The 25,693-nt window shown below is 47.8% G+C and overlaps 1 protein-coding gene across 3 annotated transcripts in view; it reads left to right on the top strand.

Annotated features, from left to right (window-relative positions):
- mllt1a (MLLT1 super elongation complex subunit a) overlaps positions 1 to 25,693 on the top strand; it is a 123,633-nt gene that overhangs the window by 82,629 nt on the left and 15,311 nt on the right. For 2 of the 3 annotated variants that reach the window (XM_078198423.1, XM_078198422.1), the window contains 3 exons: positions 3,194 to 3,281; positions 7,836 to 7,944; positions 13,373 to 13,475. In XM_078198423.1, coding sequence (XP_078054549.1) covers positions 3,194 to 3,281; positions 7,836 to 7,944; positions 13,373 to 13,475 — 300 coding nt within the window. Of the gene's footprint in view, positions 1 to 3,193; positions 3,282 to 7,835; positions 8,033 to 13,372; positions 13,476 to 25,693 lie in introns of all 3 variants that reach the window. The other variant, XR_013495544.1, reaches the window with a different exon arrangement.

The following is a 25,693-nucleotide window of genomic DNA, read 5'->3' as shown; positions in this document are numbered from 1 at the left end:
GCCAGATGGCCTACTCCTGCTCCTAGTTCTTATGTCCTTATCTCATAGAAACTTATAAAATTCTAACGGGATTAGGCAGGGTAGATTCAGAAAGAATGTTCCCGATGGTGGGGGAGTCCAGAACTGGGGGACATAGTTTGAGGATAAGGGGTAAACCTTTTAGGACTGAGGTGAGGAAAGATTTCTTCACCCAGAGGATGGTGATGTGTGGAATTCACTACCACAGAAAGTAGTTGAGGCCAAAACATTGTCTGATTTCAAGAAGAAATTCGATATAGTTCTTGGGGCTAAGAGATCAAAGGGTATGGGGAGGGGGAAAGAGGGCATCAGGATATTGGATTTGATCAGCGATGATAATGAATGGCGGAGCAGGTTCGAAGGGCCAAATGGCCTATACCTGCTTTTAGTTTCTATATTTCACAGCACCTCAGGGGTGGCGTGAACCATAGTCTACATAAGGGAAGCTTTTGAAAGGTAAGTTAAAAGATCATCCTCATGCCCCCATGCCAACATGTGCCCCCCACCTTTTTTAACCCGTCAAGATATACCCTTCAAATAACCTCTATGGTCCCTCCCATCCTCCCCATACCAAAGTATGTCCACCCCCATAGTCCTCATGTCCCCAAACCAAGCTGTGACCCCCAACAGCCCCTCATGTCCCTTCCCAAGCCAAGCTATGGCACTAAAATGCCCATTTGGCCACGATATGCTGTATAGAAGCATTTAGCCATATCCCTCTATATTGACAATATGATATATAACAAAAGCTTTAACAAACTTATTGATGACATTCCACTTTCATGACAAACTCCAGCCCAATAAAAAGTGCCAATTTTTCCAGACCCTTTAAGTATCAAGAGGTGATATTGTAAGCACTTGAAACCTATTTACCTTGTGTAAATAAACATTGTGTAATGGACATCAGAGATCAGAGTTTTCACTGGGGCTCGGGTGTTCCAGCAGGCTAATGGATTTCTGGGTTCTCAGCCAAGCCTCATTATGTATTCTTGGCTGTGAGCCCAGAAATCCATGAGTGTGCTAAAACACATGAATCCTGGGGAATGTATTGCCTGATTGATAGCTCTGGCTGTCCGATCTATGCTGTCAATTTCACAATGTTTATTTAGACAAGATAAAGAGGATTTGGCAGTTTCTGCTATCGATACTTTGAAGGGTCTGGATGATTGACATCTTTTTGGGCTATTGTAAAAAGGTTTTTTTAAACTAAGTAAATGGTTATCAATGAATGATTTTTGAAGATTTTGTTTTACACATCCTGCTGTCATTATCATAGGGTTTATTGGTCCTATGCAGTGTATAATGGGTAATGGGCATTGAAGTGCCATAGTTTTTCCTAGGGTCATGAGGAGCCATAGTGGGTGAGGACATACCTTGGCAAGGGGGGGCATGAAAGGCATCGTGGGTTCTTTGATGGGCGGCATGCCTTGATATGCGAGCCATGGGGGTGGATGATGGGGCATACCTTCAGCGACCGGTCATCCTTGTTGGTGTATGAGCACCAACGGGACCATCGGTGATTATTCCCCCACCTCTTCATCTCAGACATACAAATGTACCGCACAGAAGGAGGCCATTCAGCCCATTCTGTCTATGTCAGCTGAGAAATTAGTTAAGTAGCCTCATCCCATTTTCCAGCTCTTTGGGGGGGGGGGGGGACTGAGGGACCATAGGGAATTGTTTGGATGGCATGACGTGACATGGATGTGGCCAGGACAGTGTGTGGGCTGTAGGGGCGTTTTAGTTTCATTATAACTTGGACAAAGTCCCACACCAGTGAGGTGGTTGTTTTAAACAACTATCCACACCCGACAACCCCTGTACTGCCTCTGAACTGTGTCCTGTGTTGGCTGAACCCTCCACCCTGCACATATGCGTGTCCAAGGCAGGGGGGACCAGGCTGAACAGTTCCCTAACTCCCACTACCTGCCTCCAGGATAAAATTCTAGCCTATCAATTCTGTTCCCGCCACAGGTGCTGCCTGATCTGCTGAGTTTGTTTTTAGCAATTTTTTTTTGGCGATTTCCAGCAACTGCAGCATTTTGCTTTGGTACAGTTATTTTAAATGTAAGTTTGCACTAGTGGTTGATGACTCATAAGAGGTTCAGCCCTGAAAGTGAGAGCGGGTCCGAGATGTAAGAGTGAAGCCCAATCAGTTACATGGGTAACATGTGTATAGAGGGATATGGGCCAAACGTGGGCAATTGGGACTAGCTTAGTGGTTAAAAACAGGGACACCCCATGGGCAAGTTGGGCCGAAGGGCCTGTTTCCATGCTGCAAACCGCTATGACTCTAATCAAAAACTCTAAAACTGTAATGTGATCAATGTCCTATCCATGTTGATTTTTGTGGAAGTGAATGATTTGGCTTCTTTCCCTGCACTTGTCCATGTCAAAGTTGGAGTAAATTACTGCTGTTCAGAAGGCCTAGTCAATCTGTAGGCTTCTACCCGAACTGAACATCTTAAATAAGTCATCCCCTGGCTCCCCATAAAGCGAGCTGCCGCAGACCCTGTCCAGGATTTCTCTTCCGTCTTGCCTGCCTCCCGAAGCCTCCTCCTGAAACCCGCTCCTGACCTGTACCTTCTCGCCATTGAGCTTATCCCTAGTACTTACTGGCAGGCTGCCAAACCTAACACGCGCCAACGAGCTGCCACTTGTTGTGCAGATGCAGGACGATGCCAACAGTGCGGGTATGATTCCCGTACTCGCTGTGCCAGTTCTGGAAAACCTGCCTTCTCACCTCCCCTCCATGCCTGCAGAGTATCATAGAGTCAGAGGGCGGGATTTTCCAGCTGTGCTCGCCCCAAGACTGGAAAATCCTCCCCGAGGTCAACGGACTGCTGCATGGTCCGTGTCCCGCCTGCAATGATTCCCATGGTGGGCGGGGCAGGAAAATTCCGCGCATAAAGTCGTACAGCACGGAAAGTCCCTTTGGCCCATCGAGTGGTGCTTCTCAAACTGGACACAGCCAGTTGTCTCCCTCTAATGGAGAGAGATGCACCTGGTACTTTGTGACCCATGAATAATTACCTCAGTAAGTTTGGCACTCACGCTGCCACCTTCCGAATGAAATAAAATAAAAAAATGAACTGTACTTAATTGATATTCAATTGATTTGATTAACTCAGTATTTTTCCTGACTTATCTGTGTTCCTGTTTTCTCCACGTTTAGTCTGTACGGACCAGTCAGTCTAACTCAAGCTCAAGTTCAGATTCTAGTTCAGATTCTGATTTTGCACCATCTCAAAACCACAGACAAGGTATGGAACCTTCTCGAAATTACTGTTCATGCTGCTGTTTACAGGTATATTTATCGAGAGGTCTGTGGACCTGTCCTCAACTGAGTAGAAATGCAACGAGACAGAAAGATAAACACTCACCATGTCAATCAATTTTATTGAATACCGACCTCTAATCGATTTCACAGAATCCCTACAGTGCAGAAGGAGGCCATTCGGCCCATCGAGTCGGCACTGACCACAATCCCACCCAGGCCCTATCCCCATAACCCCATGCGTTTACCCTAGCTAGTCCCCCTGACACTAAGGGGCTATTTAGCATTGCCAATCCACCTAACCCGCACATCTTTGGATTTGTTTCAGTTGTTTCCTCACTGCCTTCAAGGTCGACCCTTTTTAATGTTGAATATCTGTTTTTTTGCTTCATTCTGTGAGAAAGATCACTTTCCTTTCCAGCCTGCAAGTCATTGTGTTTCTACAATTTTGTGGCGAGGAGATTGAGTAACCTGATACCATAGAAACGTAGAAGATAGGAGCAGGAGGAGGCCATTTGGCCCTTCAACCCTGCTCCACCATTCATCGCGATCATGGCTGATCGTCCAACTCAGTAGCCTGATCCTGTTTTCTCCCCATAACCTTTGATCCCATTCACCCCAAGTGCTATATCCAGCCGCCTCTTGAATACATTCAATGTATTGGCATCAGCTACATCCTGTGGTAATATAGAAACATAGAACTTTATCCACGGACTTTATCCATCTAAGGGCAAGGCCCGTTGCTACGGAAAGCTGACTGGGACCTGGCCAGAATGGTCCAGAGGTTGATCGGACCCAGTGTGACCCAGCAATAATATTGCCTCCTTTGAGTTCTCTGCCTTCTTTCCCTTCCTCAGAGTTACCCTCCTTGTAAATTCTCCCACACCTTCAGCGACCGGTCATCCTTGTTGGTGTATGAGCACCAACGGGACCATCGGTGATTATTCCCCCACCTCTTCATCTCAGACATACAAATGTACCGCACAGAAGGAGGCCATTCAGCCCATTCTGTCTATGTCAGCCGAGAGATGAGTTAAGTAGCCTCATCCCATTTTCCAGCTCTTGGACTGTAGCCTTGTAGTTTAAGGCACTTTAATCCATGTTCATTTTTTTTTATAAAAGTGTGTGGGTTTCTGCCTCTAATGCCCTTTCAGGTTATGATCTCCAGATCCCCCAGCACCTTTTGGGTGAACAGTTTTATCTTGGATCCCCCCTAATCCTCTGCCAATGCCTGCCAGTGGGTTACTACCGTTGCTGTTTGGGAAAATGTGTCCTTCCCATTCACTTTATCTAAGCCCCTCATAATTTTATGCACCTCAATTCAATCTTTACTTAGCCTCCTGCGTTCCAAAGAAAGTCACCCCAGCTTGTCCAATCTTTCCTCACAGCTAAAATTCTCCACTCCTGGCAACATTCCCGTAAATCTCGTCTGCATCACTCTATAGGAAGGGTGTTATCACAGTAGCATTTAATGTTTTTATGGTTTATTTATTCGTGTCACAAATAGGCTTGCATCAATACTGCAATGAAATTACTGTGAAAATCCCCTAGTCGCCACACTCTGGCACCTGTTTGGATATACTGAGGGAGAATTTAGCATGGCCAATTTACCTAACCAGCATGTCTTTCGGACTGTGGGAGGAAACCCACGCAGACACGGAGAATGTGCAAACTCCGCACAGAAAGTGACCCAAGCCGGGAATCGAACCCGGGTCCCTGGCACTGTGAGGCAGCAGTGCTAATCACTGTGCCACCAGTAATGCAGTGATCAGAACTGAACACAGTTATGTGGCCCAGCTAATACTTCATACAATCCTAGCCTAACCTCCTTGCTGCCAGGAACATGTAAAATAAACATCTGCAGCACAGAAAGAGGTCATTCAACCAGCCCGCCGATGTCTTATTTCGTTTGCCTCAGCTAATAAACTAGCCTGAATTTTGCTATATCTACCTATCTTGCTACTCCCAGGGATCTGCAGACATCACTCCAAGATCCCTCTGTTCTTGCACACTTCTCAGTGTACCACCATTTATCGTGTATTTCTTTGCCTTGTTTGTATTCACCAAACGCATTGCCTCACACCTCGCTAAATTGAATTCCATTTGCCATTTCTGTGCCCACCTGACCCGTGCATTGTTAACTTCTGGCAGTCTGCACCTTTACTCCTCACTATCAACCTGCAGATCCAACTTTTGTTTCATCTGCAAATTCATTATGCTCCCTACATTTAAGTCTAAGTCATAGAACCTCCACAGAAAGAGGCCATTTGGCCCATCAAGCCTGCACCGACTCTGACAGACCATCTTACCCAATCCCTCTCCCCCACCCTAGTAACCCCACACATTTACCCCACTAATCCATCTGACTTACACATCTGGGAAACAAAGTGGCAATTTAGCATGGCATCCACCTAGCCTATCTATGTAACCCACTCGTCTTAGGGGTTGGCACATTGGTTAGCAAAGCTGCCTCACAGCTCCAGGGACCCAGGTTCAGTTCCGGCCTGGAGCCACTGTCTGCGTGGGTTTCCTCCGGGTGCTCCGGTTTCCTCTCACAGTCCAAAGATATGCAGGTTAGGTTGACTGGCCATGCTAAATTGACTCTTTTTGTGTCAGGGCGATTAGCAGGGTAAATGTCTGGGGTTACGGGAATAGGGCCTGGGTGGGATTGTGGTCGGTGCAGACTCAATGGGCTGAGTGGCCTCCTTCTGCACTGTAGGGATTCTATGATCTTTGGAGTGTGGGAGGAAACTGGAGCACCCGATGGAAACCCCACAGCCAGAGGGAGAACGTGCAAACTCCACACAGTCACTCGAGGCCTGAATTGAATACGGGGCCCCTGGCACTATGAGGCAGCAGTGCTAACCATCGTGCCCAAATCATTGATATATATCAGAAAAAGCAAATGAAGCAGTACTGAGCCCTATGGAACACCATTGAAAACGGCCTTCCAGTCACTAAAACACCCATTGATCTTTGCTTCCTGCCATGGAGCTAATTTTAGATCTAAAATGCCATTTTCCCTTGGATCCCAGGGGCTCCTAATTTTGTGACTAATCAGTCTTCCCTTGCCTCCCTCCGATACCTCCTGAAGAGAAAGTATTCCCGATAATACCAGGTACAGGAGAGGTGACTCAGAGATTTGTCTGAGATCCTGGGAGTGAATTTGAGGATGTTGGTGAGGATGAGAAGCTCAGGGCCATTCTCACTGCACAGCTACAGGGATGCTGCCTCGATCGTCACTGCAGCCTGAGGAAGCATCAAACCTCTTGTCCCTCCATGTTCTGCATGTTTTTTCCTTCCAGTGCTGTTGGCAAATATTTTCCATTTTTCCCCAGCATCTGCTCTTAATTTAAACAGCAACTATGAGAAGAATGTTGTACGAGATGAAAGGAAATAGACCGTCTCTTGCTTGTAAAGTTTAATTTAAAGATCTTCAGAAAAGCTTCACATTTTAGAAATTGATACAAAAAATGTTGTCCATTGTTCATATGTCTCATTCTTTAAATCATCTATTAGCATGTCTTCAGATTTATATTGTGTGTTTCTGTGTGTGCATGCTGTGAGTGTGTGTAGTGTTTGCATGGTGTGTGTATGTGGTGTGTTTGTGTGCGTGATGTCGGTGTGCGTGTGGTGTGTGCGTGTGTTTGTGTGCATGGTAGTGTGTATGTTACGTGGCATGTATGTGAGGCGTGCGTTGCATGGTGTGTGTATGCGTGCCGTGTGTAGCGCTGTGTATGCGTGCCATGTGTGGCGCTGTGTATGCGTGCCGTGTGTGGCGCTGTGTATGCGTGCCGTGTGTGGCGCTGTGTATGCGTGCCGTGTGTGGCGCTGTGTATGCGTGCCGTGTGTGGCGCTGTGTATGCGTGCCGTGTGTGGCGCTGTGTATGCGTGCCATGTGTGGCGCTGTGTATGTGTGGCGCTGTGCATGCGTGCCGTGTGTGGCGCTGTGTATGCGTGGCGCTGTGTATGCGTGGCGCTGTGTATGCGTGGCGCTGTGTATGCGTGGCGCTGTGTATGCGTGGCGCTGTGTATGCGTGGCGCTGTGTATGCGTGGCGCTGTGTATGCGTGGCGTGTGTATGCGTGGCGTGTGTATGCGTGGCGTGTGTATGCGTGGCGTGTGTATGCGTGGCGTGTGTAGCGCTGTGTGGTAAAAACATGTGTCCATGGGCACTGACCCCATCAGTGATTTAATCGGCGTTACAATTTCAGACCAAAAACACCCACCGCAACCCCTCCCCTGCCTTTTCAGAAAAAAAAGAGAAATAACATCGAAATGTTTCCAAGTCAGGCAAATGTCAGATTATTCAAATCCAGAAGGCTGTTGTGCCTTTACAACAGAATGAGATGGTCACTGTTAATATTGGGAGACCCATTCCAACACCAACAACACTGCGATTACTCGGTGCCTTTTAACATAGCAAAATGCTGCCGGGTGTTTGAGCGGAACGTTAGCAGACACTGGAGCGCACAGAGGGGGCAGGCTGAGCATCGGGTATGGTTTACTGATCCCTGTTCAACTTCTCCCGTTTTCTCCAGGGCCCCTGCGGTCCATGGTGGAGGAGATCCAGTCCGGAGGCTCCGATGATGACAGCAGCTCTGAGGAGGAAAGGCCTGTAAAAAACATCGCAGTTAGCAGAGATCACAGGTCGGTGAGCTTAACAGATGGGAATGTGACAAAGAGAGTTCAGTTGTGTTTCAACCATTGTATGGAAGCTGTGCACTCTGGACCAAAGGTAGAAATTTTGCTCACCTTTGTATACCTAGACCAAGTCTAAGCACCGATAATCCTTTTAAAGAAGGCTTCCCTCGCTGTTTACTTACAGGCCCCAAATTAGATTTACTGCTGCACTAGTCACGGCCAAGTATGTATTTGCTTCATTAAAATGGTAGCGCATTTTAAGGCTCTTACCTTGTTAAGCCTCCATCAACATATTTTTCTTTACCATTTATCATTTTTAAATCGTCATTTTACCCGCAGTTCTTGCAGCTGATTTGCCCACATTTGGAACTAAACTCACCAGTCCCTAATGGCAAGGGCTGCTTCACCCGGTAGGGTGGAGGGCATCGAAGCCAGACCCCCATCCCGCCCACGCCCACACTCGGATGGATAATGCGGTGCTGGCGTGGCAGCTGCTTCTTAGCTGCAGGAGCGCACAGGCAATGCTTTCTGCTGGCTGCAAGGGAGCCCTCCAAGCTGATCACCTCCTTGGTACTCGGATTAGTGCACTTGTGTACAGGAAGTGGTGGTGAAAATCTAGGCATGGGCATGTTCTGTTAATCCAGAACGGGATTGCTGTTGTCTTTGAAAGAGGAGACTTAACGGTCTTTTTGCTGGTCCACCAGTCTGCCAAACATTACAGTGAATCGCAGTACACATTTACCGCCTTCAATTCGCTTCACTCTTGTTGGGATGGGTGGGAAAACCAGCAACGTGAAATGCACGTTTCCAACGATTGTTACTTTGGATAAGGTGTAACTGCTATCCAATATTGTCCGTTTAGTGGCTTTGCAGGAACTCATCTCCTTTCTCAGCTCGCCAGGTCCGTTAATTCAGGAACATAGACACAGGAGGAGGCCACTCAGCTTGTGCTGGTCTATTCCCTAACTCCATTTACCCGTTGCAGCTCTAACTTCCTTGGTATTGCAGAATCATAGAATTGTTACGGTGCAGAAGGAGGCCATTTGGCCCATCGTGTCTGTACTGGCTCTCCAAACCAGCATCATGGCCTAGTGCCATTCTTCCCCCCCCCCCCCCCCCCCCCCCACCTATCCCAGCAGATTATTTCTACTCAAGTAATTATCTAATGCCCTCTTGATTGAAGCTGCCCCCACCACACTTCCAGGCAGTGCATTCCACACCCACGCCACTCACTGCGTGAAAACATTTTTTCTCACATCACATTTGCTTCTTTTGCAAATCACTTTAAATCTGTGTCCTCCCACCTTTGATCCTTTTACAAGCAGGAACAGTTTCTCCCTAACTACTCTGTCCAGCCCCCTCATGATTTAGTACATCTCTATCAAATCTCCCCTTAACCTTCTCCTCTCCAAGGAGAACAGTCCCAACTTCTCCAATCTGTCCTCAGAGCTGAAGTTTCTCATCCTTGGAACCATTCTTGTGAGCCTCTTTTAGTTTAAAGTTTATTTATTAGTGTCACAAGTAGGCTTACATTAACACTGCAATGAAGTTACTGTGAAAATCCCCGAGTCGCCACACTCCAGCGCCTGTTCGGGTTACACTGAGGGAGAATTTAGCACGGCCAATGCACCTAATCAGCACGTCTTTCAGATTGTGGGAGGAAACCGGAGCACCCGGAGGAAACCCACACAGACAGGGCGAACATGCAGACTCTGTACAGACAGTGACCCAACCGGGGATCGAACCCGGGTCCCTGGTGCTGTGAGGCAGCAGTGCTAACCACTGTGCCACCGTCCTCTGCTGCACTCTCGCCAATGTGTTCACATCTTTTGGCACCCAGAACTGTACACAATATTCCAGCTGAGATCTAACCAGTGTCTATAACTACCCTTCCCAAACCAAGGAACTAGTTTCTCTGTATCCATTTATTATCGAATCTTGAATCATCTCAAAGTTTTAACCATATTAGGATTGTGAAGCTTCACAGAACTCTGGTTCAATCAGTATGACTGTGTTAGTCTGTTATACGCATTGCCCTGTTTTAGTATGTGTCTGATTTGCTGCAATTAGTACGAGCTATTTCCTTAATCAAGTGGATGCTGGCTACTTTTTGAATTCCAGACTTAATAATAAACACATTTCAAAATCTGATTCAAAAATTAATCATTGATACTGATGCTAAATATCAGAAGTTATTCTTCGCAGTATTGGCAGATAAACCTGAAAGCTCTGTTTCGTAACTCTGGCACATTAAAGTGGCTATGGAACGGGCCCCCTCACCCCTGTGGAATAATCTGTAAGCACTGCAAAAGGTTCCCCCAGAACTAGGGCTGTGGAGTGCAAAGTTCACTGCATGGGCAGAACTTAAAAGGCTCATTATGAAAGATAAAGCTGTGTTTGGGCAGGAACATGGAGCGATTGTTGGCAATGGCACAGTGGATGTGTATGGAAAATGCTGCTGATTTAATGCTTCTAGGGGCTGGAGGTCCAGGTGTGGCAGAGACACTGAAATAAAATCATCCTCTCTGGGATTTGAGGTCACCGCTTGTAAGAATGAACAGTCTGAAATCACCCGATTATTAGGGATCAGCCCGGAGCTCCGGGAAGCTGGTGGGAATATATCTCCGCCCATTCCATTCGCAAGGAGCTCCTGGTGTCCACTGCCCCATCTGGTGAGGGATCAGGCCCGTATTTATCGGTCCTCCAAAGATCAACTGTCTTCGTTGGAAAAGGGGAGGAATGTTAGATACCTTCGGGGCGGCATGGTGGCACAGTGGTTAGCACTGCTGCCACACGGTGCCAGGGACCCGGGTTCGATTCCCGGCTTAGGTCACTGTCCGTGTGGAGTTTGCACATTCTCCCTGTGTCTGCGTGGGTTTCCTCCGGGTGCTCCGGTTTCCTCCCACAGTCCAAAGATGTGTGGATTAGGTGGATTGGCCATGCTAAATTGCCCCTTAGTGTCAGGGGGACTAGTAGGGTAAATACATGGGGTAATGAGGATAGGGCCTGGGTGGATTGTGGTCTGTGTGGACTCAATGGTCCGAATGGCCTCCTTTTGCACTGTAGGGATTCTATGTTTTTTTGGAGGATAAGGTGTGAGTAGATAAGGTCGGATCAGAATCGAGTCATTCCTCTCTGTTAGACTGCAGGAAGTATCCCAGAACATTAGAAATAATTGTGAAGGGCACCTGGCTTACTGGCTGAGCTTGGACGTGCCAACCTATCACTGGATGCTGTGATTCTTCCACTTAGCTCTGTGTAACTTCTGTAGCCAATAAGCTGGACATGCAGTATCCAGGGCAATACTTCATGACTTGAGCTGGTTAACTTCAGCAGTACAACTGTTGTGGAGAGGGTGGGGTGGTTAGGCTTGCCTTAGCCTTTGCATGGCAAACATGTGTTCAAACTTTCCAAATTTTGGTAAGTATAGTATGGCCATATGAGGGAGCCCCTATCTCGACCTTCTACATGGCGATAGGTTTCTGGGGTAAGGCATCCTGCTGTCCAAAAGAAAATAATAAAGATTAGGCTGCACTTGGAATATAGTGTTCAATTCTGGTCGCCACACTACCAGAGGGATATGGAGGCTTTGGAGAGGCTATAGAAAAGATTTACCAGTCCAAAGATTTACCAGTCCAAAGATGTGCGGGTTAGGTTGATTGGCTAGGTTAAAAAAATTGCCCCTTAGAGTCCTGGGATGTGTAGGTTAGAGGGATTAGCGGGTAAAATATATGGGGGTAGGGCCTGGGTGGGATTGTGGTCGGTGCAGACTCGATGGGCCGAATGGCCTCCTTCTGCACTGTAGGGTTTCTATGATTTCTATGTAAATGGCATGGAGGGCATTAGCTATGTGGAGAGGTTGGAAAAACTTGGTTTGTTCTCACTGGAACGATGGAGGTTGAGGGGGCAACCTGATGGAGGTCTACAAGATTATGAGGCACGTGGACAGAGTGGATAGTCAGAAGACTTTTCCCAGGGTGGAAGAATCAATTACTAAGGGCATAGGTTTAAGGTGCGAGGGACAAGGTTTAAAGGACATGTACGAGGTAGGTTTTTTACACAGAGGCTGGTAGGTGCCTGGAACTCGCTGCTGGGGGAGGTAGTGGAAGCAGATACGATAGTGACTTTTAAGGGGCTTCTTGCCAAAATACATGAATAGGATGGGAATAGAGGGATATGGTCCCCAGAAGGGTAGGGGGTTTTAGTTCAGAAGGGCAGCATGTTCGGTGCTGGCTTGGAGGGCCGAAGGGCCTGTTCCTGTGCTGTAGTTTTCTCTGTTCTTTGATCTTTGGAATAGATGGCTGGAGATACAATGAGAGTGAACCGGGCCAGCAATGAGCTGAAGTTTGGAGAGTATAACAGATATAGTGTGGCACTTTTTGAACCTTGCAGACTTCTGCAGTGTTCTTTAGACTTTTGTGCGACCTTTCATAATACCTCAACTGAAAACTCTGCCTCTGCTAGTGGAAACAATCCTTCCATCCAACTGCCAAGTGTTAGCCTGGCTGATGAGCTCAAATTCTAATGGGAGGGGGTGGGAGGTTGAACTCACGGGGCGGGATTTTCCGGCTGCGCTCGCCCCGAAACTGGAAAATCCCGCCCGAGGTCAACGGAACCTTCCACGATCCGCCCCGTCACCCGCTACGATTCCCATGGCGGGGAGAACGGGAAGATTCGCCCCACGATCTTCCGACTCGTTAGTATGAAAGTGCCATTGCTGGAGGCAAGCTGACACATGGATGGGCTTGTATCATGAGCGGGAAACGTCACTGGGATGAAGAACGGTAGAGTGAGAAATTTCTGATCCAGTTGAAGTGACAAAGAGGATGAACAAGTGTTAACAGCAGACCTTTGATCGTCTGAAAGCAACTTATTTAGCAGCTCAGTGACGGGTGATTTGCCAAGAACAAAGCTTCAGAAGTGTGAAATGTAGGCAACAAGAACAGCCAGCCACCAGTGCTCCCTTTGCAGCTTAATCTTTCCGTTCCAGCATATTTTGTGCCTTTTCTCTCCTCTCATCTGAAGTAATGCTAATGACATTTCTTCCTTCTAGGGTGTAAGTGAAGTAATCTGGCATGCAGGGCAGTCTGGGTGATAATCTAGTAAGAAGTCTCACAACACCAGGTTCAAGTCCAACAGGTTTATTTGGCAGCACAAGCTATCGGAGTCTCGCTCCTTCTTCAGGTGAGTGTCACTCACCTGAAGAGCGAGACTCCGAAAGCTTGTGCTGCCAAATAAACCTGTTGGACTTTAACCCTGGTGTTGTGAGACTTCTTACTGTGCTTACCCCAGTCCAACACCGGCATCTCCACATCATGATAATCTCGTGCCAGAATCTTGCCTCCACAGCGCACAGATAACTGCTTTGCGATATATCTCGGTTCTTTTGCTCAGGACTGATCAGTGTGTGTCATGTTCCTTTTTTTGTTTTCAGGTTGAGTTTAAGTGATGACAGTGGAAGTGAGAGCAGTGAGAACTCTAATGTCAACGCCCTAGACCAGCCTCCAATTCAGAAACACATAGCTGCCAGCAATAAGGTACTTCTGAAACCTGCTTGATTTCTGTGCTGCAATATAGGTGTTTAAGTGACATGTTGTGGCAGCGTGTTACTTATGGAGTTGGGAGTGGATTGAAACCCTTGCACCCTTTCCCTTACTGCGCAGAATCAGTGTTGTTTTTGGAGAGGTCCTAGCCCATGGAGTGTGTGGTCAATTTCAATAACAGCAGCAAGCTCTTGTGGCTTCATATAAAGAAGATTCATCCCAAATGTCTAACATTTAGCACTCATAGAAAATCATAGAAATCATAGAAACCCTACAGTGCAGAAGGAGGCCATTCGGCCCATCGAGTCTGCACCGACCACAATCCCACCCAGGTCCTACCCCCACATATTTACCCGCTAATCCCTCTAACCTACGCATCCCAGGACTCTAAGGGGCAATTTATAACCTGGCCAATCAACCTAACCTGCACATCTTTGGACTCGCACACACATACTTGAGAAGAAAAGACAGTTGGAATAGTGTACTTTTGTAAACAAAAGAATAGTTGGTAATTCATGCGCCTGACTCATAGGAAAAGAACTAATACAGGTTCGCTCTTAAATGGTCACTTAGAGGAGTTCAACTGGCTAAAGTCGGATATCAAGATTATTGCAGGATTCCCTCAAAGAGGTGAATTTTTGCCAAATTACGAAGCTAGTTTCTTATGGTTTTCCTATCAGAAGAGACAATTTCTTTACACATGGATTTGGAATCAGGCTTGGAGGTATTTTAAGATTTGCAGCCTTCTGTTTTTAAAGGCACAGCTGACCCTGCCTCCCCTGCAGCTGCTTACTGCTCAGGCCTTTGTAGGTCTTTAAATGGAAGTGTTATTTCCTGCCAGTCTCATGAGCAATACTGATATTGCCCACCCAGAAAGACTTAACTGAAAATCATTGCTATACAGTGGAGATAGTGGATGAGTTCTTCACATTTACTCAGAATTAATTAGATTCTGCCCAGCTTTCAACGTTAAGGTTCCAGCTCAAAAACATTGGGGGGGGGGGGGGGGGGGGGGGGCGATATTACCAAAATAATTCCAAATGGCAAATGAGCATGAAAATTGGAGAGTTTCAGATGTTTTTTTTGGCGCGGGAAAAAAAATCAAACCTTGTGACACTTGGAACATCTATCTGAATCTCGCCAGCAGGGGGAAGAGGTGTGGCCTAAGCTCGCCCGCAAGCCGGCTGCTCAGCTTAGAGGGCGCTTTTGCGCATGCGCCCTGAGACCAGCGTAACGGGAGCTCTCCTACTGGCAACCCTCTGCCATAGATATAGCCCCCACCCTCTCACCTCCAACCCGCCAGTAGCAGAGCAATCCCCTGTCGCCCCCGATCTCTCCGGTGGCAGAGTCTCTCCCCCTCCCCCCCTCTCTGCCCCATGATCCCCCTGGTTGCAGAGTTTCTCCCCCCTCACACATCCCCCCCCCCCCACCCGATAAACACAGTCACACATTCCCCTCTTCCACACCCTCCCCTTCCCCTCCCCAATCAGCACGCCTGCAAAGCTCCCCTTGGCTCCTCGCCCCACCCCATTACAACAAAGCAGCTTGCACATAAACTTGCTGGAATGACCAAACGGACTCGTGACTCGCCCAAATAACCTGCAGCTGAACTCCCTTAACAAGGGAGATCTCCGTATAAGCTCCAACGATGGACCCACAGGCAGTCACGTCAGGAAGATGATAGCTGCCAGAAGACCAGCCCCACGCTTTACTGAGGGGGAGCTGGGCCGTCTGCAAGACGTGGTGGACGAGAGGAAGGACACATTCCTCCCCCTGGATGGGCGTCGAGCCAGAGGTCGGGAAGGCTAGGTGGCCGTGCCAGTCCGTGTCCGTGCACTGGCACATACGACCGGCCACCAGTGTCACAAGAAGATTTATGACCTAATTTGGGCGGCAAGGGTGAGTGTCCATCCTGTCCTGGCGTCGGTCCCATCTGTCACACCTGCTGTGCCAGGCCCCCCCGTGACTCTGCAGTCTTCCAGCACCTGAGCCCCCCTCCCCCCGCACAACCCCTGCCCGCTGAGGCCCACCCCCTTAAAGCCTGTGGCCTTCCAGCCACCAGGCTTTTAGTGCCTCCTTCTGCCCCACAGGTGAAGATGGCCCATAACCATCGGGAGCAGGGGAAGACGGTGGTTGGGGTACCTGAGCTGAGACCTCTCACTCCCTTTGAGGAGAGAGCCATGGATCTGGCAGGGGAGGAGGACAAGACCCTTAGTGACAGTCAGCTCGGGCTGCACTATAGAAGTGAGCATCTGCCAATCCTTCATTCCTTTGACATTATTTCTCCAGTAATTTGCGTGCTGCCCAGATACCTGTCCCTCCTTTGCACTCAACCTTGTGTCCTCTATTGCAGGAAATGAGCCAGATGCTCCCGGCTTCCACAACACAATCCACCATCGCTGACACGATCACCTCAGCGGGACAAGTTGGTGGTGAGGCTTTGGGGTCACAATCTGGTGTGCACAACCCTGCCGTAGATGCACGTTGGGTGGAGGCGGGAAGGTCCGAGGCCTCTGGCATGTGGGGGTCTGCCGGAGGCGAGGACTCAGCTGGCCCCATGCCAGATGCTGGGCCTCTGCGATCACTTCTCCCTCAGCTGCTGGAGATGTAGCAACAGAGCCTGGGAATGCAGGAGGGGCTGACAGCAACACTGCAGCAACTGCGAGGCTGCTGGGAGTAGTCCCAAAGCTTTCAGGCGCAGCAGGTATTGCCGACTGCAAGGGAGGCGTCCGCAGTGGAAAGCTTGGGACAGGAAATGGTCACCATGGGTGACAAGGTCCAAGGCCGAGCCAAGTCACAGCAGACCACAGCGGAGGGCCTCAGGAGCCTTGTCGAGATTCTGTGGCCCATGGCTGAGAGGCTCAGGAGCATCTGGAAACCCAGCGGGCCAGGGCTGAGACACAGCGGGCTATGGCTGCAAACCTCCAGAGCGTGGCCCACTCACAGTGGGACATGGGTGAGGAGCTGCAGAGCTTGGCCCAGCCTCAGAGGGCCATCGCCGAGGGGCTCGCACACCGTGGGATGGACACAGGTAGGCCTCCAGGACTGGCAGGGCCAGGTGATGTCAGAGCTTTTGGAGCTCAGTCCAGATGCTTTGCCGACAAATGGAGTGACCCAGGGGCCCACTGGCACCCAAAGGAGGAAGGGCTGGAAGCTGTGTTGGGGCCTTCCACCCGGGAGACTCTGACATCTCAGGAGCAGCGGGCAGAACAGGATGGCACGGATATGTCTATGACACCAGAGATTCAGCCGGGGCCCTCCAGGTCCTGGCCCTCCAGGAGACTCCCAGCAATGGCACCACGGGGCGGGGAACGCAGTTGACCGCCTCCACCTCTGATGTGCATTGTGGGGACACAAGTAGACGTAGTGCTCGGCCACGTAAAGTAAGAACGTTGTAGGCCACCAAGGGGGCATTTTGTTTGGCACCAAGAGGGCATGGGTGAAGGACTGCACCACTTAGATTGAGGGAATTAGGCATTATTAATGAGCATAACCACCTGTTGAGCATCATCGCCTTAATTTGTTGCACTGTCACGTACCCCAATAAATGTTTTTGCACGCCACAGCTGTAACTGATATGTCCATGATTATCCTCCATCAGGGATGACCGCACCCTGACCTAAGCCAGCAGGGCTCGGAACGTTATGCTTGGGGGGAGATCCTTCGGTGCACCGCTACTGCGATCCCCAAATCCAGGCGCATGTGGTATACCCATCACTGCCATTGCAGTCGAAGCGCTCAGGACAAACAGTGCCAGTTGTGGGTGCCATGCAGGGCCACTGGGGGTCACAAGCTGCCGTGGTATTTCCAGAACCCAGCAGACACTGGGAAAGGGCATTCACCCCGACCCCCCACCCAGATGTGGGCCCAGGCGCCAGCGTGCATGCAGAGGTCAGGTAGCTTGTGATACAACCAGAAAGAATGCTCGCTATGGTGCATCTTTAAAAATTGGTGAGAGTCGTAGCTGACATGCCAAAGTTCCTTAGCCTCCTGTGAAAGTAGAGGCGTGGTGGGCTTTCTTAACTATAACGTCAGCGTGGAGAGACCAGGACAGAATTTTGGTGATCTGGACGCCTAGAAACTTGAAGCTCTCGACCATTTCCACTTCATCACCGTTGATGTAGATCGGGACGTGTTCTCCACTATGCAGCTTGAATTCGATGACTATATCCTTTGTTTTACTGACATTGAGGGAGAGACTATTGTTGCCGCACCAGTTCACCAGATTCTCTCTCTCTATCATGTATTCCGTCTCGTCATTGTTTGAGATTCGACCCATTGTGGTGGGGGTCACCAGCAGACTTGAAAATGGAGTTGGGATGGAATTTGGCCACACAGTCATGGGTGTATAAGGAGTATAGTAAGGGGCTGAGGACACAGTCTTGTGGAGCACCAATGTTGAGGATGATCGTGGAGACAGTGCCTATCCTTACTAACTGCGGTCTGTGGGTTAGGAAGTCCGGGATCCAGTCGCAGAGGGAGGAGCCGAGCCCCAGGCCACGGAGTTTGGAGATGAGTCTCATTGGGATCTGGAGGAAACGGAGTCAGGGGACCACCAATTAGATTTTAGCAACAAAAGAAAGGACTTATTAAACATGAAAAAGATTATAATACAGCACTCCTCTACGCCTCCTTTAGCTTAACACTTGCACACAGATTTAAGATTAATACGGATGACAAAATGCATTTGAAGCTTCAATCGTCACATCAGCACACAGACAAATTTGCGGAACCCTCCTCCGAATCCCTCCCAGATGATTGTTATATGAGGGAGTCTAAACTCCACTCCCCGAAATAGGCTGTAAAATCTTCTCTCGTGGCGAGACAATCACTCAGCAATCTGCATTCCAAAATCCGGTTCGCATTTTCCAAAGACCAGGTCCCACCTTTGGCAGTGCGTCCGTGCCAGGTTTTTGAACCAGCTCTTTGTCCCTTCCACGCTGTTAACAAAATCACACTGTTCAACCATCTTTTATGCCTCGGTCACTACCTTACACTTTGTTCACAGGCAGTAATAAAACATTTGAAACCATAGAAAAGTTACGGCGCAGAAGAAAGCCATTCGGCCCATCTTGTCCATGCCAGCCCAAGGACTTCCAAGTGCCCTGTCTAATCCCACCTTCCTGCACCCAGCCCATAGCCCTGTACCGTACAGCACTCAAGGTGCAGATTCAGGTACTTTTTGAAAGGGTTTAGGGTCTCTGCCTCCACCACCAACTCGGGCAGCGAATTCCAGGCACCCACCACCCTCTGCGTAAAAAAAGATCTTCCTCATGTCCCCTCTGGACCTTCTGCCACTTATCTTAAATCTATGTCCCCTGGTCCTAGCATTCTCCGTCAAGGAAAACAATTTTATCCTGACCATTCTATCTCCCCATTCTATATAATTTCGTACGCCTCATCAAGTCGCCCCTCACCCTTCCTTGTTCCAAGGAAAATAATCCCAATCTTTCTTTGTAATTATACCTTTCTAGTTCTGGCAACACTCTTGTAAACCTCCTCTGTGCTCTCCCCATAGCAATTATGTCCTTCCTACAATGTGGTGACCAGAACTGCACACCGTATTCCAGTTTTGGTCTCGCCAATGTTCTATACAATTCCAACATTATATCCTTCCTTTTATATTCTAAAAAATGTATTTATTAGTCACGGGTAAGGCTTACATTAACACTACAATGAAGTTACTGTGAAATTTCCCTAGTTGCCACACCCCAACGCCTGTTCGGGTACACTAGGATGAATTTGGCACGGCCAATGCACCTAACCAGCATGTCTTTGGACTGTGGGAGGAAACCAGAGCACCCGGAGGAAACCCAGGCAGACATGGGGAGAACGTGCAGACTCTGCACAGGCAGTGATCCAAGCCAGGAATCAAACCCGGATCCAAAAGAGAAAACGCTGGAAAATCTCAGCAGGTCTGGCAGCATCTGTAAGGAGAGAAAAGAACTGACCTTTCGAGTCCAGATGACCCTTTGTCAAAGCTAAAAGGCATAGAAAGTGGGAGATATTTATACTGCAGGGGGAGGGAATGAAAGATGACTCATAGCCACAGAAACCAGGGGAAAAGATTGCTAATAGCTGTCCACAGAGAGAATAAAGGGTGTGAATGGCCAAACAGCAGAGAAGCTGTAAGCTGTGACAGATGAAAATGTTGAGGGGGGGGGGTGAGGAAAAATGGGACAGAGGTAGAATGTAGAAAAGGGGAAGCGGGGGGGAGAAAAGGTAAGGGAAGGGGGATGAAGTAGGGGAAAGAGTGGGGGGGGGGAAGAAAAATGAAAAAAGACAATAAAGAAATAAAAGGTAGAGAACAGTAAAAAAAATTAAATCAAATAGAATGAAAACAAAGGGGACTGAGGTGGGGTAGAGCAAATCATCTGAAGTTGTTGAATTCGATGTTGAGATGGGAAGGCTGTAAAGTGCCCAGCCGGAAGATGAGATGCTGTTCCTCCAGTTGGCGTTGAGCTTCACTGGAACATTGCAGCAAGCCAAGGACAGACATGTGGGCATGGGAGCAGGATCGTGTGTTAAAATGGCAAGTAACGGGAAGGTCAGGGTCCTTGAACCCGGATCCCTGGCGCTATGAGGCAGCCGTGATAACCACTGTGCCGTCCCTATACCTCTGCCAATGAAGGGGAGCATTCTATAAGCCTTCTTTACAACCTTGTCTACTTGAACTGCTGCCTTTAGGAATCTGTGTATTATATGACAAGACCTCTCACTTCATCTACCCCTCTTAATTACTGTCTATTCATTATAACTGATTGACCTCCCTAAGTGCTTGACCTCACACTTCTTTATGTTAAAATCCATCTGCAACTTTACTGCCCATTCCACCACCCCACCCATCTATATTGTTTTGGATATTATAGATATCGTCTACGCTATCTACTACTTGGCCAATCTTTGAGTCTCCTGCAGATTTCCCAATTGTGCACCCCACGATCACGTCCAAATCGTTAATATAACACACGCAGCCCTGTGGAACTCCATTTGCAATAACTTTCCATTCGCAAGGGCATCCATCGACCATTACCCTTTGTTTCCTGTTATTAAGTCAACTTTTTTTATCCAGTTTGCCACATTACCTAATTGGCAATAGTGCTGCAGACTTGCGCTCCAGAACTTGCCGCTCCTCTAGTCAAGCTTTTCCAGTGAAAATTACCCAGGTATGTCCTGTATACAAAAAGCAGGACAAATCCGACCTGGCCAACTACCGTCCCAATAGTCTCCTCTCAGTCATCGGTAAAGTGATGGAAGGGGTCATCGACAGTGCTATCGAGCAGGATCTGCTCAGCAATATCCTGTTCAGTGACACCCAGTTGGGTTTTGCCAGGGTCACTCAGCTCCTGAACTCATTACAACCTTGATTCAAACATGGATGAAAGAGCTGAATTCCAAAGGTGAGGTGAGAGTAACAGCCCTTGGCATCAAGGAGCCCGAGCAAAACTAGAATCAATGGGTATAAGGGGGTAAACACTCCACTGGTTGGAGTCATACTTGGTACATAGGAAAATGGTTGTGGTTGTGGGCGGTCAGTCATCTCAGCTCCAGAACATCTCTGCAGGAATTCCTCAGGGTAGTGTCCTAGGCCCAACAATCTTCAGCTGCTTCATCAATGATCATCCCTCTGTCATAAGGTCAGAAATGGGAATGTTCGCTGATGATTGCACAATGATCAGCACCATTGGTGACTCCTCAGATACTGAAGCAGTCCACGTTCAAATGCAACAAGATTTGGAGAATATCCAGGCTTGGGCTGACAAGTGGCAAGTAACATTCGTGCCACACAAGTGCCAGGCAATGGCCATCACCAATAAGAGACAATCTAACCACCGCCCCTTGACATTCAATGGTGTTACCATCACTGAATCCCCCACTGTCACCATTCTTGGGGTTACCATTGACCAGAAACTCAACTGGACTCACCACAGAAACACAGTGGCTACAAGAGCTCGGCTAGGAATACTGCGGTGAGTCACCCCCTGACTCCCCAGAGCCTATCCACCATCTATAAGGCACAAGTCAGGAGTGTGATAGAATACTCCCCACTTGCCTGGATCAGTGCAGCTCCAACAATGCTCAAGAAGCTTGACACCATCCAGGACAAAAATGCCCACTACATTCATTAGCATCACATCCACAAACATCCACTCCTCCACCACCAACACTCAGTAGCAGCAGCGTGTACTATCTACAAGATGCACTGCACCAAAGATCCTTAGACAGCGCCTTCCAAACCCATGACCACTTCCATCTAGAAGGACAAGGGCAGCAGATACATGGGAATACCCATCATCTGCAAGTTCCCCTCCAAGTCACTCAGCATCCTGACTTGGAAATATATCGCCGTTGCTTCCCAGTCGCTGGGTCAAAATCCTGGAATTCCCTCCCTAATGGCATTGTGGGTCAACCCCCAGCACGTGGACTGCAACGATTCAAGAAGATGGCTCACCAACAGCTTCTCCAGAGCAACTAGGGATGGGCAATAAATGCTGGCCCGCCAGCGATGTCCACGTTCCACGGGTGCCTTTACCTTTTTGACCAAATTGCCATGTGGGACCTTGTCAAACGCCTTGCTAAGATTCATGTAGACAACATCCATTACCTTCATCAACCCTTCTTGTCACTTCCTCAAAGAGTTCAATCAAATTTGTGAGGCAAGACCTTCCATTAACCAGTCTATGCTGACCATCCCTGACCAGTCCATGCCTTTCTACGTGACAGTTAATCCTATCTCTCAGGATTGATTCTAGTAATTTGACCACCACTGATGTAAGATTAACTGGCCTATGATTATTTGGCATTCCCTTTGATCCCCTTTTTAAACAATGGAACTATGTTTGCATTTCTCCAGTCCTCCGGTACCTCCCCTGTATCTAGTGAGGATTGCAAAATCATCCTCGGAGCACCTGCGATCTCTTCCCTGACCTCCTTCAGCAGCCTCGGAAACAATCCATCTGTCTCAGCGACTTATCAACTTTCAAGGATTCCAATCCTTTGAGCACTTCCTCTCTCTATATGACTCTCCCGTCCAATATCTCTGTGTTCCTCCTGAACTATTATATCTGTATCATCCCTTTCCTTTTTAAACACAGACAAAATATTTGTTTAAACCCCTTCCCACAGCCTCTACATCTATATACAAGTTCCCATCTTCATCTCTGATAGGTCCCACTTTTTTCTTAACTAACCTTTTTACCATTATTTTATTGTAAAACAATGTTGGGTTTTCTTTAACTTTACTTGCTAATCTTTTTTCACGCCCTCTCTTTGATTTCCTTATTTCCATTTTTACTTCTTCCCTGCACTTCCTATATTCATCTAGACTATCTGCAGTGCTTAGTTCTTTGTGCCTAACCTACGCCATCTTTTTCTGTTTGATCATTCCCTGTATTTCTCTGGACAACCGGCGGTGGGGGGGTGTGGGTCTCGATTTGGCAGTGCCACTCTTATTTTTGGAGGGGACATGTCTACTTTGTCCATTTAGAATCTCGCTTTTTAGTGCTTTCCACTAGTTTCCCACTGATTTGTCCTCGAGCAGTGCTGTCCGGTCCCCCTCAGCCAAGTCCCTTCTCATTCCTGTAAAATTTGCCTTCCCCCTGTTCAAAACTTTTATTCCTGCTTTATCTCTGTCCTTTCCCATGGTAATGCGAAATCTGAATTGTGATCAGTATCCGCGATATGGTCGCCAACTGTCACTTGACCCACTTGCCCTTCTTCATTCCCCAAGACTAAGTCTAGAATTGCATCTCACCTTGTTGGGTTTGTCACTAATTGGTTGAAAAAAAATCCTTGGACACACTGCAAGAATTGTTCTCCCTCAGTGCTCCTTATATTGTTTAAATCTCAGTTGATATTGAGATAGTTAAAGTCCTGCTATTATTGCCCTCTTGTTCTTTCAGACAGAAATTTGCCTATATATTTGTGTTCTCTCTTTTTCACTATCTGGGGGTCTGTAGTGTACTCCCAGTCGTGTGACTGCCCCTTTTTTATTTCTAAGCTCAACCCATAAAGCCTCGTTTGTCGACCAGTATATCATCCCTTCTCACAACTGGAATTGATTCTTTAACCATTAGTGCTACCTCCTTTTGTATCTCCCACTCTATCGTGTCTGAAGATTCGATAACCAGGGATATTGAGCTGCCAATTTTGTCCCTCCCTTAGCCAGGTTTCCGTTATAGCAATGATATCCTGCTGCCATGTGTCTATCTGTGTCCCTAACTCACCTATCTTGTTTGTAATACTCCTTGCATTGAAGTGTAATCAGTTTAAATTTCCTTTGCCAGACACTTTTAAAACTTTGCTTCTCCTGTAATTCCAAGTCTATCTCTACATCTTCTACATCTCTAGCTAATGTTCTACCCCCATTTTCCTGATCTGAATCTGACCTATCCGATCCTACTCCTGGGATTCCATCCCCCTGCCACATTTGTTTAAATACTCCCCAACAGACCGAGCAAAAGCCCCATCAAGGACATTGGTTCCAGCTCTGCCTGGGTGCAGCCCGTCCGGTTTGTACAGGTCCCACTTTCCCCAGAACCGGTCCCAGTGCCTTCAGAATCTGAATCCCCCTGGGCTACACTGTCTCTCCAACTGTGTGTTCATTTGGTCTATCCTCGTATTCTTGCTCTCATCAGTGCGTGGAACTGGGAGTAATCCTGAGTTAGAATTGCTGGTAGAAAATCTTCTTCCAGTATTTCTAACCAACCAATCTCTTTTAGCTTTGTCTGGTTCTCTGAAACAGAAGTCTGTTCTGCAGTACTCTCTAATCACTGAGCTTCAGATGTTCTGAAATCTTCTTGTTACAGCTCTCTGGATCTCTAGACCTCCCACTAGTTCCTTAATAGTGTTCTCTGTGGAACAGAGTGGCTGCCTGTTTGAACCATTACTCCATTATAAGAACAAAGGAAAGTCCAGCACAGGAACAGGCCCTCCGGCCCTCCAAGCCTGTACCGATCATGATACCCTAACTAAACTAAAAATAAACCGTAGTCAGTTCATGTCTCTCTATTCCCTCCCTATTCATGTGTCCATCCAGATGCCTCTTAAATTTTGCTCACATTCCTGCTTCCACCACCTCCTCTGGCAGCGCATTCCAGGCACCCACCACTCTCTGCGTGAAAAACTTTCCCCGTACATCTCCCTTAAAATTTCCCCCTCTCATCTTGAACCTGTGCAATTGACACTTCCACCCTGGGGAAAAGCCTCTGACTATCCACCCTGTGTATACCTCTCATAATTTTGTAGCACTACAGTTAAGAAAACCCACCAACGTCTCTACTTTCTCAGAAGACTATGGAAATTTGGCATGTCCACTAGGATCTCACCAACTTTTACAGCTGCACCATAGAAAGCATTCTTTCTGGTTCGCAGCTTGTCCAAGACCGCAAGAAACTATGAAGGGTCGTGAACGAAGCCCCATCCATCACTCAAACCAGCCTCCCCCCCCCATTGACACTGTCTACAGTTCCCACTGCCCCGGAAAAACAGCCAGCATAATTAAGAACCCCACGGATATACTCTCCTCCATTGGGAAAAGGATACAAAAGTCTGAGGTCGCGTACCAACCGACTCAAGAACAGCTCCTTCCCTGCTGCCAGCAGACTTTTGAATGGACTTACCTCGCATTAAGTTGATCTTTCTCTATACCCTAACTATGACTATAACACTACATTCTGCACCCTCTTCTTTCCTTCTCTATGTACAGTTAAGAAGTCTCACAACACCAGGTTAAAGCCAAACAGGTTTATTTGGAATCACAAGCTTTTGGAGTGCTGCTCCTTCATCAGGTGGAGGAGTGCATCATCACCAGATGAAGGAGCAATGCTCTGAAAGCTCGTGATTCCAAATAAACCTGTTGGACTTTAACCTGGTGTTGTGATACTTAAGACTTGTGATACTTGTGACACTTAAGACTTCTTGCTGTGCCCACCCCAGTCCAATGCTGGCATCTCCATGTCATTATGAACGGTATGTTTTGTATAGCGTGCAAGAAACAATACTTTTCACTGTATACTAATACAAGTGACAATAATAAATCAAATTATATTAGGTCTCCCCTCATAGACAACATCCTCGAGATCAGGCAACATCATGGTGAAACTTCTCTCTCCAAAGTTTCTACGTCCTTCCAATTGTGTGGTGACCAGAACTGCACGCAATACTCCAAATGCGGCCTAACCAAGGTTTTATACAGCTACAACATGATTTGC

The sequence above is a fragment of the Mustelus asterias genome, chromosome 26 (assembly GCF_964213995.1).
Source record: "Mustelus asterias chromosome 26, sMusAst1.hap1.1, whole genome shotgun sequence".
Classification (NCBI taxonomy): domain Eukaryota; kingdom Metazoa; phylum Chordata; class Chondrichthyes; order Carcharhiniformes; family Triakidae; genus Mustelus; species Mustelus asterias.
The sequence above is the reverse complement of the archived record's forward strand: the minus strand, read 5'-3'. Positions and strand labels throughout refer to the sequence as shown.